The following is a 13,021-nucleotide window of genomic DNA, read 5'->3' on the forward strand; positions in this document are numbered from 1 at the left end:
TTTTTTTTTTGGTTTTGCTTTTAGTAATAACATTGGGAAAAAACGGCATGAAAGAAAGGACTGCGATATTCAGAAGAGAAATGCCTCTGGAGTGAACTGGTAGCAATAAGCAAGGTGTTATGCACTGACTTTTCTAGGAGATATGCAAACCAGCATCTATGAGTGAGGGGCAGAGCAATATTATTATGAGAAAAAGATTCAGATATAACTCAGATATGCAATCGTGGTGTTAAATGCTGATTACTTCCTGTAGGAGATTACAATTTTATGCTAAGTGTTACAGGTAAAGCTGTAAGCAGTTGCTCTTTTGAGTATAATTGTACTGGAAAGCAGTATGTAAAAGCCTTGTAATTTCCCAGCTGCTGTCCCGGGAAGAAATACTTTGCTACAACATGAGGTATAAGCCAGTTAGGCGCTGCTGGTGGAGACTGTTGTTGCTGAGTTCAGCGATCCCTCTCATAAGCACAAGTGAAATGCTGTACAGAACATGGATATCCCACTACCTGCATAACTCTGTTACCGTGCATCCACCATGTTTCATGAAAGTCAGGTGGAAAGGAGACAACTTCAATTTAAGGACCTCTTCCACTTTTTATTAGGCACTTGGAAGGCATGGTAAGTAAGTTCACGAATCCTAAATTATGTAGTGTCTTGATTCTCTCAAGCTATTTTTAATATTAGAAGCAGATCTTCAGAAAAAAATAATTTTTCAGTGACTCGCCGCGAGAGACCTACCACTGATCGGGTTTGTGCATCCAGCACACTTTTTGGCGTAAAGGTTGCAGAAGCAGCTCAGGCAATACGCAAACTCATCCCTGGAGGTAAAGCGCTGTCCAGACAACTGCTTCTTGCATCCAGTGCAAACAAAGCACTCCTTATGCCAGGGCTGCTCCCGGTAAGTAACGCCTCCTGAAGTGATAGCCTGTTTATGGGAAGTAAGACAAAGTGTTTTCTTGAGGGTGGCAGCTTTATATCTTTGGTAGAGAGGAAGGGTGATGAGGTTTTTGTGGGTGGGAGGAAGGAAAAAAAGGCTTAGCAGCAGCAAAGCATAATTTCGGCTGAATTTAACCTCGAGAAGAACATACAAGTGACTCATTATAATTGCCCCATTTATACAAAGAAGCCCTATGTATCACTCTGAATTGTGCTCTTTGTTTTTAAAGCCGGTCTTTGTAGGTCTTTTTTTTAAATTCATGTGCTAGGATTTGTCTCATTTCTGTTCCTTCACCTGTCCTGTTCTTCATAGTGAAAGAACTACCTTGTGTGTTTTAATTTTCCTCTTTTTTCCCTTGGCAAAGATCGCTTTATTTCAAATTTTACCTGAAATCTTTGCTTTCTGCTTCTCCATAATTCGTCTGGGCTTTTTCCTCTTATAACTAGTCATTGCCTACAAAAACAGCTCCCCTGACGTTAGACAAACCAAAATTCTTTTGACTCCTGAGTGTTCCTAAAAAACTGTAAAACTGGTCAGTTTAATTTCATTTCCTGTCTTCACAAAGGGGAGGTTCCCTGGTAAATCCGTCTTCTGTGTGATCATGCAGTTTAATATGTGCGTTCATCTGTCTTTGCCTCTTCCCAAAGTATTTAGGAGCTTGTTCTGAAACAGAGTTAAAATTAGACTCTAGGAGGGAGATTTAAGGTATGAAACTCCTATCCATCCATCAATTTTTTGAAGCTTCTAGGAGGTAGTAAAGGTAATTAGATCTATATTCAGACAAAGGAAAACACGAGTAAATGTTGTGCCTGGTGCAGGATGGGAGCTGATATTGTATCATCTCTTGAAATCAGTTGATTTTGAATCTTTTAACACCCACCCACCCACTCTCACACACACAAAAATACGATGTTCTACCTAATCGGACTTAAAATGTGATGGAGCTTAATCCCTTGTGTTTTAGGAAAATAAGAGCACTACCTTCTTGCACTGGACGCACTGCATAGCAAACTGCTTTTCGTAGCAGGGTACGCAGAAGTTTTGATTGTCTTTCGGGATGAAACTCTTTGTCCCAATTGGCTGTTGACAACGGTAGCAGATAAAGCAAGTCTCGTGCCAGCTGTTGCCTTTGTATTCCATCTTCCGAGTACCTGTAATGAGACCAGAACACAAACTGAATTTCTGGCAAAACCGATGCAATTTGTAACTCTAGTTGATGACAGGCTGTCAGGGAATATGCGGTGCAGCTATGAAACAGGCTTGTTTATGTTCGCAAGGTGTGGGGTAACAGTTTAAGTTTTTGGAGAGCAAGAGGTTCTCCTTCTCCTTAAAAGAAGAGAGATGTTTACTGCTAATCCACTTTTCTGTTTGTTGACACGATATCAAGTGCTTAGAAGACTAACGAGCTGTTTGTGTGCTGGCTACTGATGAAGAGCCACACTAATTCCTTTGCCAACTCTTCTCACCCCTGTTACCACAGGGTGAAGTTTTACCATTTTCCCTTTCTCAAATATTAATTCCTCTTTGTTTACTAGTATCATAACTTTGTTTTTCTTTTTTGGTCTCATTAAATTCTGCCCATTCTTCAGCAATTTTTTTTTTAAAGATCTCACTTGCAGCAATGTAGTAAGTGCACCGTTACTCATCTTTCTGCCTGGTGCTTGAGTATAGCTGACCCTTTTTGTTAATGGACACCTTTTAAGAATTTTGCACTCCCTGTGCTGGTAACTCTTTATACCATACCAAAAGGAATTCTTGGAGGAGTGGCATCCTGGGAAAAGATATGGATACATGTTTTTGGAATAGTCGAGAATTATATTTACACATTTTTAGCTGTTCTTTATTTGGATTTGTATTATCACTGAAACACAAGGCAGGGGGAACCCTGTTTGTTACCTGCTAGGTTGAAGTCAGTGGGAGCTCAGTTTGCAGAAGGCCTGAAAGATCAAGCTTGTAATTATTTAGTATTTAATGGGCTTGTCATAATGCTTTATTAAATCTAAATTGTACATTTAGTGGAGCAAAGAAAAGGACAAGAGTAGCATCAACAATCTCCATAAAGGGTATCCAGCCTATTGCTGGTTCTTTCAAAATGAATTATATTCCAGTTGGTGATCAGAGGGCTCTCCTGTATTAACATGGAGTGCTGTATGAACAAACTTTAAAAATAGTAAAAAAAAAAAAAAAAAAAAAAAAAAGTAAAAATAAAATATTTCCAGCTTTAAAACTAGCGCTAGTTGTTCTGCAACATGTTAGTTTTTAGTACTGTATCTGAAAAAACAGGTATGCATTCAATAATAGATGGAGATGCTTATACTGATAGATGAATGTCTATCTGCTTTTATGTATCTTTGCTGTTTCTTATTTATATGTCCTACGCTGTCATCAAGCCCTTATCAAAACATTTCAGGTGTGCAAAGAAATTTGTGGTTTTGAGCTTTTTCCTACGATGACTGATGCGAGAATCAGCCAAGGAAAAATTTAACTGGAAAAAGTACCTGGTAATCTTTATGGAACATGAATATGGATTGTTCAAATTGCCTTTTAATGTTTTATTGCTGGACCAATATTCCTTCCACTTTAAGGCCTCAAATCATCAATCAAATCAATTAAAAATCAAGTGCTGTCCTATCATCATGTGCAAGTGAGTCTTCTTCTGTTTTCCTGTTTCTTTATACCTTTGTGCTCAAGAAAGACCTTACAGATATATTGGCCAATTATTCATTTTTATTGAAGAATCTAAATTTAGAGTATTTATGTAAAAAGTTAAACCGAGAATTAAGTAAACTGCATGAGCGTCCTCTGATCTTCAAGCATGGAAAGCCAACTGAGACAGAGTACAAAGGCAGGATTGGACAGAAGAGTTGTCCAGCTATCAAAAGCCTTTAAATGAATGCTTCTAAGGAAAACTGTAGATTCCATTAATAAAAAATACTAAATGAAATAAATACTGGTTTTCAAGAATAATCCACGTGTATAAAAATTCTGTCAAGATCCATTATGAAAGCTATGGGTTCTGGTCATGGAAATAACATAGGATGCAACTGTATCTTACGAAGTTCACCGTGTCTTAGCAGAGAGAGTCACGGAAAGAAATATTTGTCACCACAAATATTGCCGAGATTGGGTTTGATATTTAACCTGATCTTTCCTCAGTCCAAAAAGTGAGCATCCTAACCTGGCATAATAGTCTTCTTGCACTCGTTACATTTGGAAGAGTATTCATTGGAGTAGCAGTCAGTGCAAAGTAGATGTTCCTCTTTTGCGGCAAAAGGCTTGTCCACCAATGAATTCTTGCACTGGAAGCAGTGAAAGCAGGTTTCATGCCAGTGGCGCTCCTTGTAAGACAGATCCTATAGAAATCCAAAACCACAGAGTAAACAGAATGAGCAATTTGCACAATTGGAAGCTCAGAGAATATAAACATGTTCGGATCTGAATCACAGCCAGGAGCTGAGGCTTATTCCCACAGCTCAATGAAGGTGAACTTATTTTGCCATGATTACCAAAAGCAGCTGATGACAACTGTCAACCCTCTCTCAACTGAAGGTCAATTGAATTAAATTTCAGTTCAGTTAGGTATTTCCTCTGAGAATAAAGTCCTGGTTTTGAGTCAGGTTAGAACTTGTTAACTTTAGCAATATAATAACTTCCCCTATTTGTCTTAGGTATTTCCAATTTCTAGGTCATTTCATAGCTGTTTCTTGCTGGAGTGAAATCCTTTTCCTGGTTACTTTCTGATAGTTCCACAGATTTACACCAAGGGTGGAAGTGGCCTGATACCTGTTCCTTTTGTTTGCGTGTGTGTGCATGTGTGTGTGCTGTGACTGATTTTTAGCAGGTCTTATATTTCCATTTCAAATGTAAATCAGATGCATTGCTGGAGACTGAACGCTCTGGAAGATGAGACCACACCGTACCTGCAGCCCCTGATCCAGAACACTCTTGACCAAGGGATTAGCACCTTGGAGCACCTAAGTATTTAAAATATCTCCCCCGTTATGCTTTTTAAAATTAAAACAAAACAAACAACAACAAAAAAACTTGTTCTAAGAACTGTGACTTAAAGGATGCATCGTGTCTTTTGAAATTCAAAGTAACCTGATTAAGTAACATTTAAACAGTGTCTTTGGGACTTCAGACAAAATGGAGCTCAGATCATTACAAGAAAGAGTATCTACCCCTAAATATGTAGGCTTCATTTTGAGGCAGGGCTGGGAGGTGTTTTAGTGTTGTCCTGAATGAGAAGTATAAAAATTCAGCAGAAATAATTTCTCAGGTTCAAGCTCAAGATCTGCTATATATTAATTTGAAGCACAGAATTATTCTGGTTAACTGAAGGAAAGGAATGAGTTTAATATTTTTTTATTATTATTTTTTCTAATTGTATAAAGTAGAATGGAAACAGTAGCTTGTGTCAGACCTACTCTGGCCTAAGTGACTCCATGTGAGCACAGTCACAGGTAACTCCAAACACACAATCTTAGCCCAGAGCAAACAAATACTGTGGATGTAGGTTAGCCTAAAATAGCAACATGTTATGTCAGCAGGATCCTTGTTCTCAAAAATAGCTAACAGGAAACACTGAAATAGTTTTTGCATAGCTCAGCGGACGCGTAGTAATGTGCTAAACTATAGTAACTTCAGAAGAATTTGCAAAATGAATAATCTCTCTTTGGACTGCTGAGCTGCTCACCTAAATTTCTTAGGTCACTGTGAGTAACAAGTAGTGTCCAAAATGTCTTTTGTCTCTGAGAATGCAGCCCGAGAGAGAATATCTAAGCTTCCTACTGTACAGCTTTCTGGCAGTTGTTTACTCAGGTTGTCTGTTCATTTCAGCTAAATCTTTTTGAAACAATTCAGATTTCTGATCACAAAATCTTAGACTTTTCTAATAGCAAAATAAAACAAAACAAAAACAACCAAACAAAAAAAACACAACCAACCAAACAAAAAAACTTGTTTAGAAGTTATTTAGCTTTTCCTTTTTTTTTTTCTTCTTCTTTAAATGAAGTTGATTAGCCTAAATCTGATCTCAAAGGGGAAAAATATTTTCACCAGAAAAATATACAGCCAAGAGGGTTTTCCAAAATATGAAATTTGCCTGCAAGAAAACAGAATGACAACAAATCTGTTTTTCTTTCTCTTGTAGCAGGACATATTCCATTTTTTTCCACTTTCTGCATTTCTCCTTATTTTGCAATATTCTGCAAGCTAATTTTTGTATCCCAAACTCACACACTGATATTTCCTTTCATTTTGCCTTGTTTAATCAACAAAATTACACCATGCAGAAGGTCTGTTTCCTGTTGAAGGGGAATAATGAAGAAAAAGATTAGTTTTTGCTGATGCAATGTTTAATATTTGAATCGATTACGATGGCAGATGGTGTGGACGCTAGTGGAGCGGGTCACAGTAGCAGACACGGCATAGTGGCAAAGTGATAAGTCGCAGCTACAACCCAAAGCAAGCAGGATACAGACTGGTGCGAATAATCTTTAGCTAGCTTGGATGATTGCAACAGCTAGTGTCATCGAATGTGGGGGATGTTTAGGATGTCTGGGTTGGACATGCCTGCAGCAGAGTATTGGACAGGTGAAATGGTTATTGCTTTCTTTCTCTGAATCTGCCATCCAGAGCAAGGAAGTTCAAGGTACTGATGAAACCCTTTGTAAATTGTTTCACGGTTGTTCTTAGGTCAGTGCTATGAAGTCGGTGGATATCAGGTTTTGTCTATGTCAGTACATTGCATATCTAACTGGAGCTGTTGGCTTGCACATAAGTTACAGATTTATTGATCTAGATCCGATTCTACACTGGAGAAGCTGCATCTGCAAGGATGACTTCAAGCTTGTCTGACTATTGGGCTGGTGCTCAGTTAAGCTGAAAGAGCATTAGGTTTACTCGAGGTTAGGCTAGCTGACAGGAACATAAACAAATCTGTTCCAGCAGAAGACACAAGCGATATACAACTAATTACCGTTTATTGCATGGATTTCCAGGAAGAGCTAATAAAGACAATTGCTATTGTGGACTCACAACTAAAGTGCATCCTTAAAATACTGATGAGTGTGACTTCTCAGCTGCTTTATGCAGCTTGAAAGAAATGAGTCCCTGATGCTACATATTTTAACTGTAGTTTTTAATGAATCCTCTTATGTTTCCTAAAAGAAATCTGGAGAATGACTTTTTACCATCAATCTGTGCATCTGGCTATGTAAACTGACAGCCACGTGCTCTCGTCAGATAAAGCACATGCAAGCACAGATAGCAGCCTGAAGAATTACCATAGATTGACATTTCAGAAGTGGGACTGTGTTTACATATAGAGAGATGCCTACACACAGATGCTTGTGGACTTGGTCTGTCCTGGGCAAGTGTTTTGCAGCTGAAGAGCAGAGAGCTGCAAACTAGTTCCAGATGTGCCCCAGTGAAAACAGAGGGGGAGGAGGGCAATGCCTGCCTCTGAAGAGCTACAATAAATCCTGCAGCTGAATTTGCAGGAAGAAATATTTAGCACTTCATTCAGTTATATTTCTTCTGAATGTGAAAAATAATAATTCCCTTATCTGCTTTTGCTTGAGTATAAACATAACTAGATTAACGAGACCTGAAGCTACTCAGATTTGAATGGGTGCATCTCTCAGCTTGATCTGAGAATCTGCCTCTGTTGAAAATTTCAGCACAGCACTCCTCGGGGGGACCAAATGAGTGGCAATGTTTCTCCAGCAGACATCAGAGTGAGCCAAGAAGAGGTCAATTATACACACGCAGATGACTGACAGTAGGAATATGGCATAAGGAAAAATTAATGTGGACCCCATTTGTATCTAAAGCTTTTTAGTCATCCCTTGCAAAATAGGTTTGAAAGTACGGTTTTAAAAGCCCTCAGGTGCTTTTCAAAAAACGTTATTTTTCCTGACTTTCATCATGTCATCTCCAAAGAAAACTTTGTCAGGATAGCTGTTTTCAGCCCCTCATATCCTGCAAATACATTGTCTCTTAGACCTTTATAGGTCTAAGCAACTTTAAGCCATTATGAATAACCTTTTCTCCTAAACTGGCTCTCAACAGAGACCCAATAGGAAGAAGGAGACTAGAGGCACCATTACAAGAAGAGTAACTGTATATGTTTGTTCACAAATGAAAAACACATCAGACTTTTTTTTGCTAGCAATGATGCTATCTTCAGAAGGATAAGCAGGGGAAATGGGGTACTGCAATAAATCTCTGTACAAACTATGGCCACGAACACTCTGTAACAGAACACTTTAGTATACTAGATTGTTAATTCCCTATCAAAATCGTATTTAGAAAAGGTAAAATTAAGCAGCACTCTACTGAAGCCAGCACTGTAGTGATATGAGAAGAGATGAATGGTCTCTGTCACCATTCCTCTTCACGACAGCGAGTCTGATACTCAGTAATGCACAGAGGAAGTGTTGCAACGCAGAAGAGAGCTTAAAAATTAGGACATCTTTTCACCCTTTCCTGATCCACACCATTAGATGCTTTATTTTTTGTTTAGTTTATATGTAAGACTGACCCTTTTGACTCATTTTTGGCCTATGTGCTGCCAAAGTAGTTTTGTCTCATGCTCCACTTCTAATTTCATTCTCGCATTTTGTAGAGGGAGTTTTCACCCTCTCCTGCTTGCCAAGGCCAGCTTGTGGTCTGCATTAAGCACTTGATTACTGGAGGTATTTCCTGTATTTGTGATGTTTTCTGTGCCAGAGGGCCTGCAAAGAAACTATTAAAAAAAGGCAAAAATCAACCAAAAGTCACATTTAAGCAGTTAAGCAAATGAGAACATTATGGATGGATTTCCAGAGAGAAGCAAGAAACAGTGGGCGTAGGGAGCATTCACCGGGGACACGGGCATCAAAATGCCAACCTCTTCTGCTTAAAAGGATCAAATTTCTGCTAGGACCTGTTGGCATATGGAGGATGTGTAATAGCTGTGAGAGACATGGCATCCTGTTTTTCGACTGTCTGTCTGCCAGTGCCTCCCACCACTCGGTATATGAAACTTCAGTGTAACCCAGGGGAGGTGATGCTATGCACCAGTGCTGAAACACAGCAAGAAAGACACCGCAGTAGCGTCAGAGCTGGTGAGCTGGCCGTCTCCTTGTCACCACCTGTTTTGCTTTGGCGTAGCCCCTTCAACTGTAGGAGGGTTGTTCCTGAGTGGGAGGGCTGGTTAGGGGATTGCTCCTGTCCACTAAGAGGAGATTCTGTTCACTGTTTTTCTGCTGTCTTTTGTATAGTAATTTTCACACAGATGAGTAAGCATTTATGATCTTATCAAAGCTAGTTCTTGCTTTGCACCTAATTTTGCAGGTAAGTGTTCATTCTTTGGATTTGAGGAGCTCCAAATCTTAATCCTAGTCTTTAGACTCAAATTTTGCAAGTCCTAAAAAACAGCCATAGACTAACCAAGCCACCCACAAGTAGGAAATTCTTTGCAGGGTGAAACGAGGAATATCCCCATTGGAGCTGAGTTCTAATTTCAGCTCTTCTCAGTGCAGAGAAACAGCGATGGCCAAGAAGGGACTTGCAGAGGAGGATCTGAGGTGAGAGCTAGATGGGGCTTTTCAGTTTGTCCTGTGGATGGATGTAAGGGTGGGTGCCCCTGGAGGACGCAGAGGCTTGGATGCTACTCTTTCAGATAACACTTTCACTTCATAAAGTTTTAGTTCTGAATTTTACAGCTGAATAAAGGCTATGTCAGGACAACTAATATGCATGGAGTCTACTTTGTACTTGTTGTAACCATAGTGGTTTTATTCCCAAGCAAGACATGTTTTGACTGTACTGCAAATGCAATGTGTGAAAAGACACACATATGTATATATGTGTATAATGTGTATATATCTATTATGTGTTTAGATGCTTATGTGTATATATATAGTTTAATAAGGAGAAGCAGCATGATTTTTGTGACTTTGTGTTTCCCGGTTGAATTATGCTCAATCATGGAAAAACTTTGACTGAAACTTGTGGCTGAGAAACCTGTAAGGGCTTTCTCTTAAATGTATTCTCTGGAGTCTGTTACTGTACTTGAAAAACTGCTCTAGTTTTCCTCTCAATGGGAATATTATTCAGATCTCTTTTTTACTACTCACAACATATTTTATTTTCAGAAGACTTGAAGAGCTTAGGAACATTTATCTATTTATCAAAATTTGCTTAAAATTGGTCAACAGGCTGAAAGGCTATAGCATAGAGGATTATTTGGAGGCACAAACAGCAGTCACAGAAACAAACAAAAACAAAGGATGCATTTTTTCCTGGTACACAGTTAATCTGTTTAAGAAATCTTTATTTGCTATCTTTTAGTTTTGGTTCTCCACATGTAATTTTGGTTCTTTACATATAAAAATATTCTTGTATTGCAGAAAATTAATTTGTTGCTTTTTGTTGTTGTTGTTTTTCATCTGCTATTAGTGTGTGTTTTGTTTAAAAATACAGAAATGAAGTATATTGGATAACACCCACACTCCCTAAATCCATAAATTTGAGTTGAAAAGTTCAGCCTGATTAATTCCTGAATACTTTGTCCGAGATTTGTTGAAGCCAGTCCAAGTTTTGAAATTCTTGAATATCAACACATGGAAATATCTTCTCAGGGGATTAGAAGGAGACCTTAAAACAAAAGCACATTCTAGAATGGGGCAGAAATATTTTGCTTTTCCAGGTCAGGCCAGCTGTATTTTTTCTCTAATCTGCATATTTATGAGTTGTAGGAAAACTGGCAGTTTTATAACCTCTTACCAGTTATTGCCAGTTCTCTGTCATGATGGTCAAACATTCTCACCTTTTTAAGGCTTCTGAAAGGGGCTTTCCTACCCATTTTCCAATAGGGTAGGATGGATAAGTTTGGAAGACAAGAAATCAAATTTTCTTGGTCTGGATAATCATATACTTTTATATCTCTTGAGTCTTTGAGGTAATGATAGTGTGGTAGTACCAGTAATATGAATTAATTCATGTTCCTAGAGGCATGGATCAGTAATGAAGGAAATCAAATGAAGGAAATCAAAGAATCCCATGGCCATGTAACGTAAATTGCTGTTTTAATGCAAACCATGCTGCCAGTGAAACTCTTGGCCAACTTTGAACATGTCAATTTTGTGCAGGGAGGGTGTATGTGGGATGAAATCCATCCATAGCAGTTCAACAAACACTTCACTGGATGCCTCAAATGTTATCTGTCTTCATTCAGTCAGAGTAAAACTGGTGTGAACTCCAGTTGTTTGGGGTAATTTAAAAGGAAAGCAGCTGGTCACACCTCATTTAGAGCGGGTAGGTGTTGCCATGTGGTGCAGCAATGCATAACCCAAACAAGCGAGGCCTCTGCTCTTTCTTATGTAATCTTTAGTTAGGCTCCACTATCATTATTCTCCATTTAAAAGTCTAATTGTGTTCTGACTGACTTGTTACTTCGGTCAGTGTTAGCCAGATTTTTGTGGTCCATGAGTTGGCATCTTTTTCTGAGTGTGTCTTGTCTCTTGATGACAATTGTGGTCACTGCAGAGCCAGCAACATCTTAGCTCCCTCCCATCCAAAGGCAGGAAAAATTGGCTTCTGGCACCTTTCCAGATCCTAGCTGGCCCCGAGGCCAGTTGGGCTCTCCTAATGAGTTAAGGAGACTTTTTATCATCAGATCATCCTGTGGCTTGCAGGAAGAACGGTGCTTTTCCATTTCTACTAATATGCTTTTTAAATAAGGGCTTGCCATGGGAAGTGATGAAAAACGGGTACAGGGGTCCAGAAAGATAATAGCACCATGCTTCAGACACCTCTAAAGGTTCCCACTTAAAGACAGTGTTCTCCATCTTAAATGATAAAGTAAAATGTCAGCACTGTATTACCTTTGAAAAGAGGTCACTAAATTTAACCCGTTAACTTTGGGGAATACTGAAGGATTACATGCGTTTTTAATATCAAATATTTTCACCCGAAAACCCTCCTGGTACTTTAAATTGGGTCTGTTGCTGCTCAGAGCACCCCCTTCTCTCAACCTGTGCATCATGCCCTCCAGCTATATAAGGCCCTGGGCATTCAGGGCACCCTTCCAAACTAAATTAACAAACATTTGAAAGTTTGTTGCTCAACTGTGTTTTAAGAGGTGCAAAGCACCCTCCATTCCTGCTGGTTCCAAAGAAATGTCTAGTGCTTTGAGGACCAAATCATTCATTCATTGCATTAGTGAATTAGGCGCTCATGGGGCAGTATATTACTCTGCCAAGATTTCCATAACAAGACACAACTCTGCCGTACCTTGCAGTCAGCACCAATAGGTTTTTTGCATTCCTCACAGGTGTTGGAATAGAGGTTTTCGTAGCATTTCAAGCAGTAGGGGCTGTCCTCCCTCAGGATGTACTTCTTGCCAAACAGGGACTCCTTGCAGTAGTGGCAGTCAAAGCGTTCAGTCATGTTGGTGTCTGGAGACCAGCTATTCTGCCACAAAGACAGAAACAGGCATTTATTAGACTAAGCATGTTGACCCAATCCCCCAAGAAGGCTTTATTATCAATTCCAGTTTATAAAATTCAAATGTCAATCAGGTAAATCAACGCAAAAGGATAAAACTATAAATCTTGTGGCCCTGGGCAAAGACTGTAGCCCATCTATTTTATCCACCATTGACATGTCTTTGACCAGAGCTACTGTTAGAGACCAGAGAAAGGAAAATGGGTAATACCTGATTGTGAAGAATTCACATGGGATCGTAAGGAATATCAAGTAAGTTTGACCTACAGGCCCAATGCAAGATGTTGTCTCTGTAGGGGATGGAGGAAACCAAATATCTTAAGAGGATGAACCAGCTAATCTCCAGAAGGACCAGCATCTCTTCTGTAAGGCGAGAAGTTTTGCATTGCTGGTAGACTTTAGTCATGCACAGGCTATCTAACACCACTGCCGTGTGCTTCTGCACTTTCCTTCTCTGCGTTCTCAGTAAGCCCATGGCTGACAATCATTGCTCTGCAGAGAGCCGTTACCCCTCCATCTCTGCTCACACACGGGACTGTGGGTGCTGTTAGCAGCAGGAGCTGGGGGGGCAGTAATTGTGCATCTGAGCCT

The 13,021-nt window shown here is 39.4% G+C and overlaps 1 protein-coding gene across 5 annotated transcripts in view; it reads right to left on the reverse strand.

The window, feature by feature from the left end:
- Positions 1-13,021, reverse strand: part of FHL2 (four and a half LIM domains 2) — a 41,930-nt gene that overhangs the window by 1,623 nt on the left and 27,286 nt on the right. For 4 of the 5 annotated variants that reach the window (XM_083818967.1, XM_083818969.1, XM_083818968.1 and 1 more), the window contains 4 exons: positions 12,218-12,392; positions 4,113-4,287; positions 1,916-2,085; positions 736-922 (listed from right to left, as the gene is read on the reverse strand). In XM_083818967.1, the coding sequence (XP_083675093.1) occupies positions 736-922; positions 1,916-2,085; positions 4,113-4,287; positions 12,218-12,373 (688 nt within the window). In that variant the 5' untranslated portion in view covers positions 12,374-12,392. Of the gene's footprint in view, positions 1-735; positions 923-1,915; positions 2,086-4,112; positions 4,288-12,217; positions 12,398-13,021 lie in introns of all 5 variants that reach the window. The other variant, XM_083818966.1, reaches the window with a different exon arrangement.

The sequence above is a fragment of the Anser anser genome (genome assembly GCF_964211835.1).
Source record: "Anser anser genome assembly, chromosome: 1".
Taxonomy (NCBI): Eukaryota; Metazoa; Chordata; class Aves; order Anseriformes; family Anatidae; genus Anser; species Anser anser.